Genomic DNA, 20,962 nt, shown 5'->3' with positions numbered 1-20,962 from the left:
GGGGGGAGATGCGCGTGCGCACAGCGGGGCCGTGCCCTGAGGGCGGTGGCCGGCCCCTTCGCGCTGCCCGCCCCCACAAGATGGCGGCGCTGGCTGTAAACAGGGCCGGGGCCGCGCAGGATGGCGGCCGCGCCTCCAGCACCGCCGGCAGCGGCAGCCGGGGCTCGGCGGGCGCCGCCGTGAAGGTGAGGCGGGCTGTGCCCTCCTGCAGCCGGCCGAGGGGCGCCGTGAGGGGGGCTGCGAGGCCGGGGGAGGCGGCCCCATAAGCGGGGAGCTGTCCCGGAGCGAGCGGGCGTCGCGTCTGGCATCCCTGGGGAGGGCAGCCCGGCGGGGGGGGGGGGGGGGGGGGTTAGCTGGCGCTGCTCTCTCACGAGGTGTCTTTTATTTATTTTATTTTTATTTTTATTTTTTTTTCCACACTGTGATCGATTTTGCTCTTTTTGTTAGCCGTTTGAGGTGTTCTGCCCCCCCCTCCCTGCTGCTTGTTCCTGCTCCCTCAATGCTGCGTTTGTAGCTTCATAAGCGGCTGGTTTGGTATGACTGAGACCTCCTCACACGGATCGGCTCTCAACACAAACTTCATCTGCTTTGGCAGGGTCTTGCCCCTCGTGTCCTTTTACTTATTTATTTATTTTCTCTGCAAGGAAGCATCCACTTTCTTAGGTGTGCTGATTGACAAGTGGGCTTTTCTTGTGGCGGTGCATTAAATGAAGTGAACTAGGGGTGCTCTGGAAGGATGCTGGAGAATTAAAATATCCTGTTTGGTCTCTTTTCTTCTTTTGTTACTCATATAATCATCCTTTCTGTGTCAAAATTGATGAATCAACCTTTCTGCTGCGATTGCAGAAACTGTTACAAAACATGTCAAATGGTTTATCACGTGGAGTCTTCCCCTCCTTACAAGCTCGCAAACAAATGTGGCCTCTTCTTAAATTGTAGGTTCTGGAGTGTGGAGTCTGCGAAGATGTGTTTTCTCTGCAAGGTGACAAGGTCCCCCGGCTGCTTCTGTGTGGCCATACCGTCTGCCATGACTGCCTCACCCGGCTTCCCCTTCACGGCAGAGCGGTTCGTTGTCCTTTTGATCGACAAGTTACTGAATTGGGTAAGGAAATCTAAGTCTAAAGTTCTTAAAAATATTCAGACCAGGATATTTAGAGTGCTGTGAGGTTCTACCAAAAGCGGAACAAAAAATAATTTCTGTTACAGGCCTGCCTGCAGACAGTAGTATACTTGGTCAAAATCTACAATCTCTTGCTTTGATTCTGCTGAAAATTGATGATGTACGTGAATAGCTGGATGACATATGTAGATAGTACGTAGGACCCAATAATATGGGTGAGCTAAATGTGTTGACTTCTTTTTTTTTTTTTTTTTTTTTTTTCAGTGGAGGACCTTTAATGTACTTTAATATTTCCATTTAATAAACGTGGTATGTTCTTTTTGCTTCAGAGAAGCTTGTAGCACTGTTAAGCATTAGATTAGATAGGTATCTCAGAAAAATGAAGTCCTAAGCTTTTAACATTATCTTCTTCTTGAACTTGGGCTTGCAAGCTTCATACCTTAAAGCATTTTTGTGAACTTCTATTTACAAAGTGGCCAGTCTATTTTAAGCTAGCGTTTTCAGGTTCCTGTGTGGGCGTTAGTTTCCCGTTATCATAAATACTAAATAAGCTATGCAATTAAATAGATTTTTCTCTGACAAGCAGTTTTGTCTAGATTCATGATGAAGTGATATACGGGAAAGTACCAGCAATAACAAACCTCTTCTTAAAATATAGAGTAGTTCTAAATGTGAAGTAACTCATACTGGAGTTGTCAAGTTCGAAGTAACTCATAGTTTAAACAGGAATTTCATTATTGCAGAAGCGTATGCAGAGAGTATTTGAAAGCATAAGAAACAGCTTTTATCCCACAGTGGGAGTTTATTTTAGGCAATGACACATGTTTGTAATTCCTTTAGAATAGGAATTGCTTAGTGAGCATAGGGTTACAAAGAAAACAAGTTATCATAAGAATTTGTACCAAGATGAACATGTTAATAGAACTGGCTACAGTAGCTCTGAATACCACAGTGGAAAAGAAGTGTTGGATGGAGGAGAATCCTCAGAGTGGGGGATCTCTAGAACAGTAGTCCATGAAAGGAATGTATAATTATCAAATTAGCTTGAATAAGAATTTACTTGGAAGTGAGAGAACTTGCTAGAGTGAGACAAAATATTAAGGCACATTCTGGGATACTTTCATGGAAACAGAAGTCAGGAAAAGAATTATCAGGGTCATATATCATATGAAAGGGGAGTTTGGACTGTGAGGGAAGACAGCTGGAAGGTATGTGGTTAAAAGAGTTAAACTTACTTTATATCTTATCTATGACTGTACAGCTGAAAGTGTGCTTTTATGAGGAATAAATTAGTGCACAGGAATCAAACTTGCTTTTGTGAAACTTCTGTTTAGGACCTCTACTTGTATCTTGTAAACTAAAAGCAGACACTTTTTTTACTGTAATAGGGAACTTGTCACTGAGTAATTTTTACTCTGATTTTTATCAGACAACTGAAAGCATCCTGTAGTATTTTTTTTTGAGTTTTAGGTTTAACACAGTTGGAAACAAACATCAACTGTTTTTTTATAAAAACTTTGTCTTATATAATAATTAGAGGCTTCTGATGAAATGGAAACCTTAGAAGTTTAGTAATCTTTCTGTACAGAGGAAGAGGGAAGAAATGGCTAGTTCTGAAAAGACAAATGACATGCTATGACCAGCAGTTGCTCAGAAAAACTTTAGCAAAACAGCTTGAGAGTAAAAATACTTCTGTGAATAAACATGTTCTGCTTGATGATCTGGGGCAGAACTGGGTTGTCCACATTGCAGCTCACCAGGTCTGTGAGAATTGTCTCAAGAAATATTGTTTACAGCATGTAAAAGTGTGCTTTCCAGAGGGCATCTTGTTGTGATCCCTTCTTGAGGAGTCTGTGCCTTTATCTTGTCCTAATCACCTCATAGTTGCTGCTGTTACTTACACCTGCAGAGGTAGTGGTTCTTTTTCCAATAGAGAGCTCAGGAGTGGAGGTCAGAGGGAGGTACGTCAAACCTGTACATGATAAAAGCAACTTCTCGTTCTTTCTTCCTGTCCATATGATGGCTGGTGAGAGAACAAGCTCTGTTTTCGCACATTTCTGCAATTAAATGTTCTACCCTTTAGTGAATTAGCCTCAGGCAGGCATGTAGTATCTAAACCTACTTTATAGTACTGCTGTCAAGAAGAAGTTCTGTCAAAAGAAAAGCTTGTAATCGAGGCATAAGGCTACGTGCATTGAACAAAAGTCCTTAGTAGCTATGGATTTTATGGATGCTTTTAACCTATAGTCATTTAACCTGTGCTATAATTAACCTATAATTAAGCAGATAGAATTGCTTGTTTTCCCTTGCTCTTACTAGTATTAAATTTTATTACTAAATCATTTAATTCTACATTTGTCTAGCTTTTCAGAAGGATTCTTAAGATCTCTTTAAGAAGTACTTAGGGAGCTATATGACGGCTGTCTTTTCGTGTTTGTTTTCCCTTCCTTCTGAAGTGGATGCTTGGTTTAAATTTGCTGGCCTCTTTCTTCTATGAGTACGTTACCATTTGAGAAGGCAGGATGAGAAGTATTTTGTCAGGATAGATAGTCCACAAGTAAGAACTGTCAATGTGCTTACTTGTTTAGCAAAATATTCTGATAATTCTTAAAAAAATCTTGCCATCACAGAAAATGCCTGGTAAATGCCTAGTAAAGAACTGGTAATTCTGAAGCCTGTCTAAACCATGTTACTTGCAGAGTAGTCTAAATAGATTTATTTATTGCTTGAGACTTTTTTAATGTGACCGATCTTCCAATGGACAATGTTAAATGAGCGTATACTTGTTGAAGGTGTGCAAGCTGCCAGCTGAATTAACATTCTTTAACAGAAAAAAGATATAATAGGAAATATTTTTCAATTTTCAGACTTCTGAAGCCATATATCCTGGAGATTCTTTATTTACACAGTATAATCTATGTAACAGTCTCTTTAGAAGAAGACTCCTCTTAGAAAGTTTCTTTCCCTCAAAATATTCTTATGTAGGAGAAGAGGTGATTCATTTCTAGCAACCTGCTTTTTCTCTTCCCTATCCTATGTGGGACTGGAGGGATTTTGTGCTTTTTTTTTTTTTTTTGGGGTGCGGGGGGGAGGTTCTTCAGTTTGTTTGTTTTGCAAAGTATGTAGACCAGGGAACTATTGGGAAGGGTGTGCTTATGTCAGAGACTGGCTTTTCATTATAGCCAAGCAGCTCTGCTGAGGAGACCTTTAGTAGTGTGGCTCAGGTGAACTCTTGTGATCATCATGCTACAGAACCTGAACTACTTTCTCTCATTAAAAATTGTTCAGCTGATGTGTGCAGACTTTGGCATACTCCAGGGAATGCCCACTGGTGTTGTTTACGTTTATATATTCTTTCGCTAGTGTTCGAGTGCTAGGATAAAATTTCAAAACATTGTGCAAGAAACTGTGGCTATAATATAACATTCTCTCTTCTTTGTTCAGGTATTTAGACATAAGTCACTCTTTTATTACTAGGATTATTTATAATCCTTCCCCAGACAAGCTTCATGCATTTGAAAATGGCATTTGTGTTGTTGGCTGGACTCCATCGTAGTGTCTCCATGCCGCTCTGTCACTATCTCGTTCCAGGCTGACAAACTTCCTGCTATTCATGTCTTCTTCTTCCTTAGAAAAGAGACAGTCAGATTGTGAGATGGCTTTGTAATGGGCACAAACATCCCTTGTAGGCATGAGGATGAGATCACTAGACTCTTTTACACTTGCTACCAAAGCAGAATTTGAGCTAAAGTCTAAGAGACTAAGCAGATGTATTTACACAACTCATGTTTTAGCATTGTTTTTTAATATAAAATAAATATTGATCAACTGTGTTGAAAATGTAAGCTGAATATGCAGGATTTTTATAGTCCCTTTTCCAGAAAAAGAATATTTGCTAAAATGTATGTCCTTTTGCTGATCGCAGAATCATGTAGCTGTTTGGGTTTGAACAGAACTTGCAGATCTGTTGTTGCCTTTGCGAAACCCTTTCTTGCAAGCAATATTGTGACACATCTGACCCTTAAAAGCATTGCCCTTTATGTAATGAATATATTTGAAGTGTGTGTGTAATGCTACGAAGGTCCTTTTTGGCTTGTATTTCTGTGTGCTGCAAATCCAAACTGCTTGGGAGCTGGAGATCCCAATGATGAAAATACTGGTTACTGTCCATCTGTGGGTACCAAGCTGAGGAGCAGTGAAACAGGAGTGTTTGGGATGGGTAGGCTGTTCTTCTGGTTACTATAACTGCATGCAGCTCATGGTAATCCATGTCTGTTTGGAACAGAACTCTCACTAGTACTATACACCAGAATTTATGGAGTGTTTGCCGGATCTCAGTGCTGAGCAAGAAAGGCTGAATGCCTGTATAGGATTGCTGAGACAACATCTGAATTCCTGAAGGATGCAGAGGGTGTACAGCTACCAGGCCACCACAGGGCAGCATAATTCGGAAGAGATGAAAGACTCAGGAGAACCAGACAGTTCAACTGGCCTGGACTTTCTCTTTGAGTAGACACTTGGGATATAATTTCTGTGAGTTCGTGTCAGAGGCAGACTCCTGTCAGACACCAAATATGTGGACTGAAAATGTCAAGAGCTTTTAGAGATCATCTGATCTCTGAACCAACCCCTGGTTACAGTTGCTGTTCTGCTAATCTTTGCATCTGAATTATGAGAGGCAGCCCAGCTTCCTTGATTTGGCATTGCTTTCTAAAATTGTATTTTCCAGATCACACTTGAAGCAAAATTTAAGTTAAATAAAGCAGTCACAAGTATTTCTATCTTTTCTTTTGAACACAGTTCAAAAGATAATAAAATAGATAAGTCAATATCAAGCTAGTACAGGTTATTTGCAAATACAACAAGGCACTTCTGGATGTTTCCTTAGTTATATAAAAGGATGCATATCAGTACCCATGCTCTGCCTGTAACATTGCAAGTGTTGTACTTTGTATCATTGTACTCCAAGGTAGCAAAATCCCCATATTTCTTTTCCTACAGTAAACAGTCTGTGTGTTCTTCAGTAAACATCTGAATAACATCAGCGTTATGTGAGAAAACTGCCTTTCTTTCAGTGCCCAAAGAAGTGCTCTTTGTATTCAGCAGTCATGTTGGATATAATTCAGTAACTTTTTAAGCTTGTCTTTAATCATAAATAGGTGGTTTCAAGTGCTGAGTAAAATAACTTATTATGAAATCATAAGCATTCATGGATTCTGTGATTCCTGTTAGGAAAACAGGATGTTTGGAGGCTTAATGGGGATTTGTTTTCCCTTATTAGCTTGAGAATCACAGAATCATTTCATCTGGAAAAGACCTCTGGGATCATCTAATCCAGCCTTTAACCTAGCACTGCCAAGTCCACCATTAAACCATGTCCCTGAGCTCTCGACCTACACATTTGTCAAAGACCTCCAGGGATGGTGACTCAACCACTTCCCTGGGCAGCCTGTTCCAATGCTGCCCAACCCTTTCAGTGAAGTAATTTTTCTCAATATCCAACCTAAACCTCCCTTGGCACAACTTGAGGTCTTTTCCTCTCGTCATATCAGTTGGTGCTTGGGGGAGGAGACTGATCCCCACCTCACTATACCCTCCTTTAAGGTAATTGTAGGCCAATATTTATGTATGTTCTACCAATTTTATTATGAACAGATCATAATAAAGTCCATATACCAACAGCAAGCGACATCTTCTTTGAGTATTACTGTAGTGTTGAGGCTGGGGGAAGAACACAGGCTTCTTGATTTGTCCCTTCCAAATTAGGAACCATTAACAAATAATTACAACCTGTACCTGGATTGACTATAAGTGGCTATATATGAACAGCCTTGTTAGTGTTAATTAGGACTTAAACTGATCCCAAACTCCGCAGTAATAATGCACAGTTCAGGCTGTAGATATCCTCAGAAACTGATCTGCCCCTGAAAGTAAAAACAACAATACAGAAATGGTTCTCCAATTCTGGTACTCCAGAAACAGGGGAATACAGGAATGGTACACTATCTCTTCTGTGAGGAGAGCCTGAGTGAGTTCAACACAGCTTCTTTAAAAATAACTCTTCTCACATTATCCAGGTTTGTGGAAGTACATAGTTGTGATTCAGCTGTGGTAGTCAGCCTACTGCAGCTAATCAAATATAACTCTCTAGATGTTGTGTAACCACAAAAACGTGGGGTTCTGTATACTTGTGCTGTGGTTTGACCCAGCAGGCACCTATGTACCATGCAGCCATCTGTTCACTCCACCTCCCCACTGTGTTGGGGGGGAGAAACAGAGGGGTAAAGGGGGCAAAAACATGTGGATTGAAATAAAGACAGTTTAATAGAACAGAAAAGAAAGGTGGAGGAATACTAATGGTAAAGGAATATACAAAATAGGTGATACATGATGCACTTGGTTGCTGACTGATGCCCAAGCGGTGCTGTGTCTGGCCCAGCTGTCCCGGTTCTGTCCCCTTGCAGCTCTTGCACCCCCAGGCTCCTCATTGGCAGCGCTGTGTGAGAAGCTGAAAAGTCCTCGACTTAGTCATGACTGAGCAGTGCTTGTATTGAAGTGTCGGTGTGTTACCAATATGATTCTCATCCTAAATCCAAAACACAGCACTAGGAAGAAAATTAACTCTATCGCAGCTTAATCAATGACAACTCAGTCCTTGAAAATAGCATGTATCCTGTTTGAGGAATACCTGATAGCATCCTACTAGAATGTGTGCTATTACGTGTCCATTATATATAACCTCTCTGCTCTGGGGAAGGTGCTGAAGGCTTTCCACCTAAGAAGGTAATTCTGTCTCTCTCAGTTCGAGAATGACAGAAGAGAATGGACCAACCAGTGGTGCCCAACATCAAGACAAGAGGCAGTGGGCTCAAAATGGAACACAGGAGGTTCCCACTGAACGTCAGGAAGTGTTTTGTAATGGTGCAGGTGATGGAACAAGTGAACAGACTACCCAGAGTGGTTGTGGAGTCTCCTTCCTCTGAGATCCTCAAAAGACGTGGTCCTGGGCAACCTGCTGTAGGTAGCCTTGCTTGGTAACTTCCAGAGGACCCTTCTAACCTTAACCATTCAGTGATTTTGTAAGGACTAAAAAGTAAACATCTAGTAGTGCTCGCAGGTGATGCTTCAACAGAGAAAATACCTTTATGATGCTGTTGCTGAAAAAAGTCAGTGGGTTATACTTTCTTGGAGAAGTAATCACTAAGGTGTTCATATGCTACGTAGCCTACTGAGGTAGCATTTAGCAGCAGTCTCCAGGATGCTATTATGTTTTTGATGTTCTTTGTGTTGCTTCCTATTAACCTCTACAAAATAAGAGTGATGCAGCAGTAGACATAGACTTCTTTCTCTCATACTCCCTGCAGGAAAGTAGATCTTTTTCTCTATCAAATAGTTCTGAACATTGTTTTAATTCTTACTTTTTTTTTTTTCTTTTTACTGGGATGATATCTGCAGTAGGTGTTGCATCTTGTGATTCAGGGAATATGAGGTCGGTCGGTGTGAGTTCTTCATAGCTTCTGTTAGTACAGCAGAAATGTTAATGGTACACAATTATGCAAAATGTATTAAATTTTTTAATATGCATTATAGTTTGTGTTCCTTATAGTCCTTAGTTGTTAGCTTTCACAGATTATTTTACAAGTGTTCTTACTGAGTTTTTATAAGCATTTAATAATCTTGGCATTTCTTAAGTTGGGAAAATCTGCATAAACAATAAATAGTTCAATGATGGAAGGAAAGAAGAGGATAGAAAGGTAGTGTGAGCTTAGATAGAAAGTGTGATAGTGGTATCTCACCATAATTATATGTCCTAGTATTTGTCAGAATCTTGCCTGTGGTTTGTGGAGATTCTAATGCTTCTATTCTGCCTCCGTCTTCCTCAAAAATAGGAGATTCTGGTGTCTGGGGCTTGAAAAAGAATTTTGCTCTGTTGGAACTCTTGGAACGTTTGCAGAATGGATCTGCTGGGCAGTGTGGGACAGCAGAGGAAGCTATTGGTCTCTCTGGAGAGGTACTGAGTTTGAAAAAAAGCAAAAAACTGTTACGTTTGCTTAAAATAGTCTTTAGATGGGGAAAAAAATAAGTAACTTCATTGGCAAATGTAATTTCACTATTAAAGTTGTTTTCTTTTAGTATCTAGTATTGAGGTTTTAAGTAATTGCTTCAAAATTAAATTCTAATATGCACTGACTAAATCAAAGAAGTAGTAGTTACATGAAGCATGTGTATTTCTCCCTTTTTTAGACTTCTATCCTTTTTTAAAAAGGTTACTCAGATATTTTATTAACAATAATTTTAGAAGAGTTTTCTAGAACTTACTAGAAACTCTTCCTAAGGACTTCACAGCAACTCCTTGTTCCAAATAGTTGCCTTCTACAGTCATTTGATGTGACTACATCATGTGATAGCATTTCATTTTCAAAATTGACTGATTTAGCATCTTATTAACAACTGGTATGCAGCTAGTGTTCTAGGAGTAGGTGATTGTTCTAAGTACATAATTTTCTGTTGGTGTTTTGTCTCTGTAAATTTCTCTCTGTTGAAGGAAATGTCTGGAGCCTGATTTATTTTAGCCTACAAATTTTTATAACTTCTACTGAAGCTTGGATTATAGAATCACTGAACACTCCTAGAATAGTATATTGGAGTTTATGGGAAAGAAAACTATTTTTATTTTGTAAAGATCTATTAGGAACTTAAAATCAAGTTTTCAAAGCAGTGCATATTGATAACACGTCTTCCATTCGGTTGTTTGTTTTTTTTTTTTCCCAGTAATTGGCATGAAATATTAACAACTTTTCTTTTCTTTTCTTTTTTTAAGAGTATCATTCGTTGTGATGAAGATGAAGCCCATGTTGCATCTGTTTATTGCACTGTTTGTGCCACTCACCTGTGTGCAGACTGTTCCCAGCTTACTCATTCTACAAAGACACTAGCGAAACACAAGCGTGTACCTCTTGCTGATAAGCCTCATGAGAAGACCATGTGCTCCCAACACCAAGTGCATGCTATTGAGTTTGTCTGTTTGGAAGAGGGCTGTCAGGCCAGTCCTCTTATGTGTTGTGTCTGCAAAGAATACGGGAAACATCAAGGTCATAAGGTACTACTAAGAATTTGTTTCAAGTCATGCCATGGGATGGCTTGCATAATTTTTTATCCAATTACAGTATGCAAGATCATCAGTAGAGAAGGATAGATTCTTGATATGTCTTTATAGAAATAACACCATACTGTTCTTTCCTGTTCTTTCCCTTTTCCTTCATTTCAGATAACTTCCATAGTAAAAATGACAAGGAAAAAAACATTTTTATGACTTTAAGTTATTTAAATGTTACGGTTGACTGTCCCTTTATTTGATGCTTTTCTGAGCTTGTTATGGTATTGAATCAGCTGTCCCAAAAGTTGTTATTCCTTGTGTAAAAACTAGGTTCACCCAACCTGGTGTGGTCCAAGCACAGTTTTTTGGTTTTTGTTGTTTTTTTTTTGTGTGTGTGTTTTTTTTGTTTGTTTTTTTGAAGTAGTTACTGTAAACAGGCAAATTTATATGTGTACATGTGTAATTGCTAGGTATGTATCTTAGTGTCAGCATGATCTGTAACTCCTGATGAATGCGTTTATCTAATTTATTGAATTCATATAATACATGTAGATTTTAATATTTAGCAAGATATAGAAGATGAATAAGAAAGATATTTATGCTTGATCTTTGATACATTGCTTTTTAATTAATAGCATTCTGTCTTGGAACCAGAAGCAAACCAGATTCGTGCATCCATTTTAGACATGGCCCACTGCATACGAACTTTCACAGAAGAAATCTCAGATTATTCAAGAAAATTAGTTGGAATAGTTCAGCATATAGAAGGAGGAGAACAAATAGTTGAAGATGGAGTTGGAATGGCCCATACAGAACATGTATGCTATGTTGTTTGTTTTTTTTCATTTTTACTGTTTATAATAACTCAGATATTGGTTATAAGGTTGTTCTTAAGCTTCTAACAAATGAAGAATTTTTTTTTTTCAGAGCAGTGAATTATAACTTATTACAATGCTTTCATTTCAAGGAATTGCTCTGAAAATTATACATAGGCTTAGTAAGACAAGACCTTAAGTTCTCTCTACCAAGAGATGAGACTACTGTCTCTACCAAGTTCTCTGTCACTATTGAGACAGCAGGAAAGTTGTAGTCCATCACAGTAGCTTTTAATTTGCACGAAAATAGAGAAGCAGCAGGAAAAGCTGTATAATTGCAAGTATAGTATTGAAGTATAGTGACAGATTGCATGTCTGTCCTCAGGTGTTACAATATTACTGGGGTTTTTAGACCTGGTTGGTCAGTAGGAACTTTCTGGTAGGGTGTGTGTGTATATATATGTTTATATATATACATATATATATATATAATAAGCTGCTCAATTATAGGAGTGAGTTCTTGAAGGATCTTGGTCTTACTGCTGATCAGACTGTATAACTGCGTATTGAACTTTGATGTAGCTCACCAGATCTGAAAATAATTTAGAAATCAGAATGAAACAAAAAAAATATGCTTCTGCAATCAACTGGTGTCTTTATTGGTCTTGTTCTTTTGTAACACTGTAGGTGCCAGGGACTGCAGAGAACGCTCGCTCATGTGTCCGAGCCTATTTTTCTGATCTTCATGAAACCCTTTGTCGTCAGGAGGAAATGGCTCTTAGTGTTGTTGATGCTCATGTAAGAGAGAAGTTGATTTGGCTTAGGCAACAGCAAGAAGACATGACCATCCTATTGTCACAGGTTTCAACAGCTTGCCTTCATTGTGAAAAGACTTTACAACAGGTGAGTTGGCAAGTGAGCCGTAACATCCTGTAACAGAACTAGCACCATGGTTTAAGTTTAGGCTACAAACAAAGTTTGTGTGGTACTCTGCGTTTATTTTCCTTTAGAATGTTTGTCTTAAGACAATAATTATATAACAAGAGATTGCCAATGTTCTTTATAAGGGGGTGTTAAACAAGGATAGTCAGTACAACAGCATCAAATTGTCCAGTAGCTATAAATTTTGTAACATGACTCTTTAGTCTAGAGTAATATGTTTTTGAGGTTTGTGGGAAGGAGGTGAGAGAAAAGTGAAATAAGAAAGCTTAAAAAAAAATATATATATGGGAAGGATTTTACAGTTGTAATTACTAATATGAGTGTTTGAAGATAGTTGTCATGCAAGGCTGGTAGGAAAAACTGTGTTTGGACTAAATAACTTTCTCTAGCATTTGCAGTGTGGGCAATTCAATATCACACTAATGTGTGAAGAAAGTGGCAACATACGGATATCTGGTTGGTGTTTTATTCTCTTTATTTAATGATAACAAAATAAATTGCATATGTAGTGAATAGTAAACTGAGTGTGAGAAGTAACTTCATTAATGTGATATTTATGCAGACTTAAAATTTGTTTAGAACTAGTGTCTGGTTGTTTAGTGAAATGTATGTTCTAACTATGCAAATTTTCTTATTAACTGTGGATTTTGATCTTGTTAAGTACGTTGGCTGCAAAGCAGCAGCTGTATTACAGCTGCTGGAATGATATAAATATTTTTTATGTATTATATTATTCTTTTTTCTAATCTTTATTCTTAAGAGGACTAAGAGGGCTTAAAGACTTTATTTTTTTTTTACAGCCACAGAACCATTTAGTGTCTCCTAGTATTAAGCAAGAATGGCACGGCCTACATATTTGTATCATAATTTTAAATGTTTTTTGTAGGTATTTCTTTAACTGGAGTATTTCTATTTAAAATACTTCATCTCCAACTGTCATATTTACTTATGTCTTGATTTGTTTGTACTAAGCATGTTACTGAAAGAAATACATTTTCTGTGTTTTTTTCTTTTTCTGTTTAGGATGACTGTAGAGTAGTATTGGCTAAACAGGAAATTACAAGATTGCTCGAGACATTACAGAAACAGCAGCAGCAATTTACAGAACTTGCAGATCATGTACAGCTGGATGCTAGCATTCCTGTCACTTTTACAAAGGTATATTTAATCCCATTCACTTTATGAAGGCCAAATTGTATTTTAAAGAAATCAGGAATAACATATCTTCACTATGATACTGCATTTGTTGCAGCAAATTCAGGCAGTTCAGCATCAAGCCATAGTATCTTTTCAGATGATGAGTACTGTCTGGTATTTGAGCAACAAAACCACTGTGCTATAATTAGTGTGAGAAATAATAATTTAACGTTTAATGACTGGCTACATCAGTAGCTTTCTTTGAACATCAGCTGCTTTCCTTTAAATATTCAGTTAGTATTTGTGAATTCTAGAAGCACCTTTCTTTGGAAATGTCCCTGATTTGCTGTATATTTAGTTCAGACTATGAAATTACACCTTATGTCTTTTGGCTTTTTCACAACAGCAGCATAACTCCTGCACAATGCTTATGCTTCCTGAATATTGCAAACCTTTATTTAAAAACCAAAAAAATCTACTATATATTTCAGTTCATAACACAAGCTTCAGTTCATTCAGTTTTTATGGTAGCTTTGTCTGAACTACAAATAGGGATTCTTTTCCTTGCCTGCAACCAAGACTTATTTTGTGATATGTCTGGTTTTTAAAATCGCCATTTCGGATTACTGCTTAAAGCAATTAATGTTGCTGTTTTCAAGTTGCAAAGGTCTGGGAATGGATTGAGGTGAAGAAGTATAGCAGTGGAGCCTTCAGCAAATGAAATGACTGTAGCTGGGAGCATTGATAATGTGACAAAACATAGTGGAAAAGCTACAAAACCAACAGTTTGCTGGTCAGATAATTTTAATTGCTATAAGCAACTTGTTGTGGTGTTTGAGCCACAAATGATAAAAGAATCTGAAATGTTAAGTACAGATACACAAGCGTAAGATGTCTGTGGATGGCTTTTTAGGAGATATGATAACACAGGTAGAAGTTACAAGTTAACATCCAGTAACTTCTGTAGTGGTGATCCATATTATTGACAGAAGTGCCTTGCACTTTTACGGTCCATCCATTTAATGGCTTCACAAATAGTGAGAACATAAGTATCTTACAAATACAGGTCTTATAACATTAATCTCCAAAACTTGTTTGTGTATGCTGTTTCTTCCAGGACAACAGGGTACATATTGGACCAAAAATGGAAATTCGGGTTGTTACTCTAGGATTAGATGGAGCTGGCAAAACAACTATTTTGTTTAAGTTAAAGCAAGATGAATTCATGCAGCCAATTCCAACAATAGGTTAGTCGCAACAACTTAAATGTAAGGATTTTCTGAATGTTTGACTTACCTGTAGAATTTGACTAGCCTATGTTCATAGACAAGATTATAAAATTCAAATGTTTTTATTTAGGTTTTAATGTTGAAACAGTAGAATACAAGAATCTGAAGTTTACTATTTGGGATGTAGGAGGGAAGCACAAGTTGAGGCCCTTGTGGAAGCATTATTATCTCAATACACAAGGTGAGACTAATGCAACTTTTAAACCATATTTTGTCTTCTGACTTGTATTTCAGAGCCAAAAAAGCAATTAATAGAAATCATTTATAATCGTAGAATATTTTTCATCTAATACAAATTTCAGCTGCTAGATTCATGAGTTATAATATTTTAATCTAGTTGTTCATTGTGTCTGCTGTATGATAAGGGTGTCTTCTCCACAAATCCATCAGACAATTCATGAAGCCAAACAAAATTAGAGTTTCTGTTAATCTGGTTTTCTCTGACAACAGTCAAGGTGCAGGGTTCCAAAGTTTGTGTAGTGAAAAGTAGTACTTGTCAGGTACAAAGTTTAAACAGCACTTGAAATTAAAATACTCAGTCTTAGGAGCCTCTAAATTCTACAAAGTTCTGCAACTTCTTTGCATTGCAGTCTGAGATCCTACTTGTGGACTAGATTTCAGAATCAAGCACTTTACTAAAAAAAAAAAAAAAATTTGTTATAAATGATGCTGATTTCAAATTAACGCTGTCCTTCTATAAGTGCTTTGTAGTGTTTTCCAACTTATAAAGGGGCTTCTCTTCATGAATTCACTGCGAATTGCCTGAAATACTTAGGAATGAGAAAACACTAGTTTTACATCCTCTGTTTTGTGCATTGTTTAGCCTTCGTTGCAAACTAACATTTTCAATCACCCTCATCTTCACAAACTTTTAAAATTTGGTCTTGGGTTTTTGTTGATGTATTAAATCTTACACAATAAATACCAGTAGCATAGAGTTATGTCAGCCTTTAAGAATTGTAAGCTGGAGACCAAAATCTAATCATTTAACCTGGTGCATCCTTGCAGTAAGTTTTGTTTGGTTTTGGTAGTATTATTTATTTATCTCTCTGTGTATTTAAAACACAGTGAGTTTGAATTCTGTCCACCTAACTCTCTGGTCTTTCTGACACCTTGGTTACTTTCTGTGGTGCATAGTAAAACTTACTGTCTCTGTGTCGAGTCCATCATAGTCTTTGCAATATATAGTCCATAGCTCAGGACGGCTGTGCTGATTTGGTGTAACTGTACATTTTGCAGCCAGCTAAAGGAAATTGAAACCATTGTGTGTGAGTCTGTTGAACATAAATGGATCAAAAATGATTTGAACGAGGATACTCAGTCCACACAAGGTAAATCTGGTTTTAGACCAAAGCAGTTAAAACTTGCACAGCCTCAGAAAAGAAAAACTAGGCCTAAAACTGCAGACTTCTTCCTTGTTTCAAGGTGAATTCTAGATTTTTGTCAAAAGTATAGAGGTATGTAAAGCATTTCAAAGTCTTCCTGAAACTGGAGTTACGTGCTGCTGAGAAACTTTATGTAAAAGACTGCTAGGAAAAAAAAATGTTAGCTGAAAGCTAACTTGACAGTTTGTATTTGAATGTGTGTAAAATGTTTCTTTTTTTCTTTCATAGCGGTTGTGTTTGTTATTGATAGCAGTCACAGAGACAGAGTCAGTGAAGCACACAGTGAACTTGCAAAATTATTAACAGAAAAGGAGTTGCGGGATGCCTTGCTCTTGATCTTTGCTAATAAACAGGTACTTGTGATTTTTTTTTTTTCTTTCTACTACCCTTTACCTCAGTTTGTGTATCAAATTCAAACTTCCTCAATCCTCCCTTACAGGAATGGGAATGGTAATACGGAAAGGATAAAATGTAGATGTTTTCCGTGTATTTCCTTATATTCCTAAAGTGCCTAGTACATTTAGCAGTCTGTTTTTATTTTTGTGATAGCAAGGAGTGAACTTGTCACTGTTTTATTTGATTTTGAGGTTTGGAAAGCTTTTATGTAATCCATAGCCTTAATCTAAACTGTCAGTTAAAAATGTTTGAGTACAGAATAACTGAGTCTGTGTATCTGATTCTGTTGCAGGATGTAGCAGGCGCCCTTTCAGTAGAAGAAATTACAGAACTGCTGAGTCTCCATAAGCTCTGCTGTGGCCGTAGCTGGTATATCCAGGGGTGTGATGCCCGAAGTGGTACAGGACTTTTTGAAGGATTAGACTGGCTTTCAAGGCAGTTAGTGGCTGCTGGTGTCCTGGATGTGGCTTAATTTCAGAAGAGTCATGTTTGTTCACTGTTGTGTTTGCATGACTTAGGATGTTGTAACCAGTTCTGCCCTCTGAAGAGGGGAATTTATTTAAAGTTGATGGTTACAGAAAAGTACAAGCCTTTATTCAAGATTGGATAATTGGTTCAGTAAACTCGTGCAGTTAATGTTTTTGACATCTGATACATGTACAAGTGATGAAATGGGCTAGTTACAAAGGGGCCTTGAAAATTCTTTTTGTTGAAATAAAGTTGTTAATGCTTAAAGTTCTTTTCTGATAAAATACGCATGAGAGTTCATCTAATAATCCTAATAAGGTTGCAGAAGTTAATGTCAGGAAAACTTTGAGTGGTTTAGAAATGCTTTCCCAAGAAATTATTCCAAAATCCATCCTATGTTGTTAGAATAGCCAGCTCTGGTCATTAGTCAGAAATAAATTATGCTACTTTTTAATATCTTAAATGCATTCAGCTAAAGCTGGCATTGGAAATTACATGCAAATACACTGCAAAAGGAAAATGCTTCCCCTGTTATTTATTAACTTCTCTGTTACTGGATGGGAGCATAATAGCAAAGAAAACTGAGAATGGGGAACAATGTAGTGCTAACTGGCTGTGGCATTGTTTAGCTGGGTGTCTTCTATTTTTTATTTTTTTTCTAAGTCTACATATGCTAAATTATTTATGGACAGACTATAGTGACATTAAGGTGAAAATGTTTTGTGAATTCTTGAGGACATAATCTCTAAAGGCAGATTAAGTTTGCTCCTCAAGAAGTCAAATGAAGCTTAAAAAAAAAAAGACCACCTTAAAGAAGCAGTGTGGTGTAATATCAATCCACCTATGTACTTGTATGTAGAAATCAAGCTTTCAGATTAAGGTAGTGGCCTTAAAATAAAATGATGTAAAAACAGTGTTCACTAATTATAACTCTTACTTACAAAAGCTGATGGCAAAATGTGATGTAAACCTTCTGTATTAAGATTCTTAATTCTTACTGCATCTTCTACATGCAACTGTCACCGGTGCCTCTGTTTTCAAAGGTCACTCATTCACAAACCCATGTAATATGTGTGTAGCAGTGTCTAAATTTAGAAAAGGTTGTGGTCACTTACTGATATCTCCTTTTCTGCTGCACACGCAGTTTTGTTAAGTTTTATCTGACTGGTATGCATACAAGAAACTTCTGGTCTTCTCCTAAGTGCACAGCCACTGCCAATTGAAGAAGCCATGCCATGACCCTCTTCACATCAGTAAAAGAGCAAGGAAGAGCATAGCCAATGCAGACCATCTTGTCTTACTGCAGTAGAGGTAAACAGGAAGAACCATGCAGTGGAACCAAGCAGCATTGTTGCACAGATAAGTAGGTAGATCTTTTTGACACACTGAAAAACATATTAACCAGTGAAGGCTGTGAATCTCACCCAGTGAGGGAAATTTGTCTCATGGTCTGTGGCTGTGGCTTTTTTGTATTGTCAGCTTTATGATGCTTTCCCACTACATACTTTAGGTAAGGCCAAGAATGTATAAACCAGTAATTTAGTACATTTGCACTTTTCTTCAAGAGGAAGCAGTTAAAGAACTACTTCCTCATAATGACACTTGTTCATAGTTTTCTCTTGTTACTTGTGTTTCATGTAAATGATGTTAAATGCAGCTTCAGATTAAGCAGGTCTCATTACTTGAATAGTAGCTGAAAGAACACTAAGCTTTAAAATAGTAATGTTTGTGAAACAGGCTTCAGTGCCTACATAGGTACTGAGAAGGGGTAGTTACTCTTTCTGCAGATTACCTGATTAATCTAGAAATAGTTTACATTGGGCTGAAGGGCATTTTTTCTGCACCACCGAACTAACAAAAAAAAATCATCCTCCCCAGCCTGCAACTTCTTGCACAATACACAGTTGGCTGCTCTTGACTTGAGCATCTGCTCAGCCTGTACTGCAGAGCAGTTCCAGATATAGTTAGTGCTGACTGTCTGTTCATAGCGCTCTTTTTAAAACATTAATAAGGTCTGCTGGTGTGGTAGATACTTTTTCCAGGAAGACATCTGTTCTCAAGAAAAACCTGAACCTGTAACTTTATTATAGCTGGTTTCTGTGTCAGTTATACAGTGCCCTCATACTCTGTAATTACATTTCTAATTACTACTAAAAAAATGTTCGAGGTGACCAGTTTGTGAGTTGTTGGATTTTTTTTTTTTTGTGGCAGTATTTGAGGGCAGAGGAAAAATACTCGTGCATATTTCTGAGTACAAAGGATTGCTTGCTTGTGACATATGTGGAATACTACCATACAGTGTTTTTAGTGGAATTTATTTAAGATGACTTAAAGTAACTGTGAAGGTATTGCGTTTGTCTGTGAACTCTTCAGTGTAAACAGGTACACCGAGAGGTTTATTTGTATTATAAGTTAATACTATATATAAACTGCTTCAGTTATAAATTTAAGCTTGTTTCACCAGTTCTGTTGAACTTCAGTTTTAGTGTACTGACTTATGCAAAGAAGTAGTTCCTCAACTAGAACTTATTCAAGTGTTACTAACTATGAGGATTATTTGAAAAGGCTGATTAACTTTTCATGAGATTTTGACTTAATTGTGAAATTGAGTAAATGCAACATCTAGTGACAGTGTTGTGGCATTCTTTAAACAATCTTGGCTCAAAAATAGTGTGTCTAGGCTAACTGCAAAAATCATGTTTTATCACACGATGTGGTCTTTCTGTATGTTACCTTCAAATTCATTGTGGAAGGGGTGGTACTTGAGGGCTTTCTTCTGAGATGGTTCCAATTTCTGAACTGATGGATGTTACCTAATGATTTTTGGAAAGAAAGGGCTCTTTTAATGGAAACAATTCATGAGCTGTAGAGTTGTCCAGAAAAATGAGTTTGGTTTTTTTTCAATAAAATTATCTAAAACTTTTGGAGATCTAGCTTTCTTTTAATAAACTTGCCCCTTTTTGATAGTTATCTAAGACCAGAGGTGTGCTACATCTAACATACTATAATGTTCTTGTTTGATGCCTGAAGATAGCCTTTTATCTCAATAAAGTAAGCCTCCTCGGGGTAACAGCTTTCAAGGGACTGAGTTTGCTTATCACTTATCTGTTTTCATGAACTTACCACAGTTCGAAACTCCGGGGTGCTATGGTGTTAAGTGAACATAAACACTCAAAGTTAACACTACAGTATTTACAGTAGACTTAACTATCCACTATAATATAGGGTCCTATTTAGCCACAGGTTCACAACAGTTTTAAAAGGTATCTAAGGACTACATCAAAACACTGGACATGAGCTTAGTTTGAAAAAAATCATAGCAATTATCTCAAATGAGCTTTTCAGCAGAACTGGTGGTGGTTGTAGGCTTTTAAGTAAAAATCAGGCCAAAAAGAGATTCACAAGGCTAAAACAATGAGAAAGGAAGCATTCAAAGAAAAAAAAAAAGGCACATTTTGCACAGCACTTTATAAGCTGCCGTTGCATAAATTGATTACTTGCTCATTCAGTCCAAATAAATGTGGACCATCTCTGAAGATTATATATTGTCATAATAAAACATACACAACAATCTAATTGTTGATAATAGAATTGTTAAGGTTGGAAAAACCCTCCAGGATCATCTGGTCCAACCAGCCCCCTACCACCAATGTCACCCACTAAACCGTGTGCCCAAGCACCACATCCAACCTCTCCTTGAGCACCCCAAGGGACGGTGACTCCACCACCTCCCTGGGCAACCCGTCCCAGTGCCTGACTGCTCTTTCTGAGCAGAAATGTCTCCAAATTTCCAACCTGAACCTCCCCTGGCACCATTGAGGCCATTCCCTCTGCTCCTATCACTAGTTATCTGTGAGAAGAGACCACCCCCAGCTCCCCACACCTTCCTCTCAGGGAGCTGCAGAGAGCAATAAGGTCCCCCCTGAGCTGCCTCTTCTCCAGGCTGAACACCCCCAGTGCCCTAGGACTTGTGTTCCAGGCCCTTCACCAGCTCCGTAGCCCTGCTCTGGACACACTCCAGGGCCTCGATGTCCTTCTTGTAGTGAGGGGCCCAAAGCTGAACACAGCACTGGAGGTGCGGCCTCACCAGAGCAGAGTACAGGGGGACGATCACCTCCCTGCTCCTGCTGGCTGCACTATTCCTGACACAAGCCAGGATGCCGCTGGCCTTCTTGGGCACCTGAGCACACTGCTGGCTTGTGTTCAGGTGAGCATCGACCAGCACCCCCAGGTCCTTTTCCTCTGCACAGCTTTCCAGTCACTCTGCCCCCAGCCCGGTAGCGCTGCATGAGGTTGTTGTGGCCAAAGGGCAG

The 20,962-nt window shown here is 38.2% G+C and overlaps 1 protein-coding gene across 1 annotated transcript; it reads left to right on the top strand.

Moving 5' to 3' along the window:
• Positions 1–71: 71 nt before the first annotated feature.
• Positions 72–19,573, top strand: TRIM23 (tripartite motif containing 23). The gene is made up of 11 exons (XM_032205698.1): positions 72–185; positions 940–1,102; positions 9,010–9,131; positions 9,942–10,220; positions 10,853–11,035; positions 11,720–11,935; positions 12,998–13,132; positions 14,229–14,358; positions 14,471–14,581; positions 16,014–16,138; positions 16,474–19,573. Exons 1-11 carry the CDS (start codon positions 81–83, stop codon positions 16,651–16,653), a joined length of 1,749 nt encoding a protein of 582 aa, XP_032061589.1. The 5' UTR covers positions 72–80; the 3' UTR covers positions 16,654–19,573.
• Positions 19,574–20,962: the final 1,389 nt, after the last annotated feature.

Source organism: Aythya fuligula, chromosome Z (assembly GCF_009819795.1).
Source record: "Aythya fuligula isolate bAytFul2 chromosome Z, bAytFul2.pri, whole genome shotgun sequence".
NCBI lineage: Eukaryota > Metazoa > Chordata > Aves > Anseriformes > Anatidae > Aythya > Aythya fuligula.
The sequence above is the reverse complement of the archived record's forward strand: the minus strand, read 5'-3'. Positions and strand labels throughout refer to the sequence as shown.

Excerpts from the sequence above, each read along its gene's own strand:
- TRIM23 (XM_032205698.1), top strand. The coding sequence starts at position 81 with ATGGCGGCGCTGGCTGTAAACAGGGCCGGGGCCGCGCAGGATGGCGGC. Across the intron at positions 1,103-9,009 it reads TCGACAAGTTACTGAATTGG|GAGATTCTGGTGTCTGGGGC; the intron begins GTAAGGAAATCT and ends CCTCAAAAATAG. Across the intron at positions 14,359-14,470 it reads GCAGCCAATTCCAACAATAG|GTTTTAATGTTGAAACAGTA; the intron begins GTTAGTCGCAAC and ends GTTTTTATTTAG.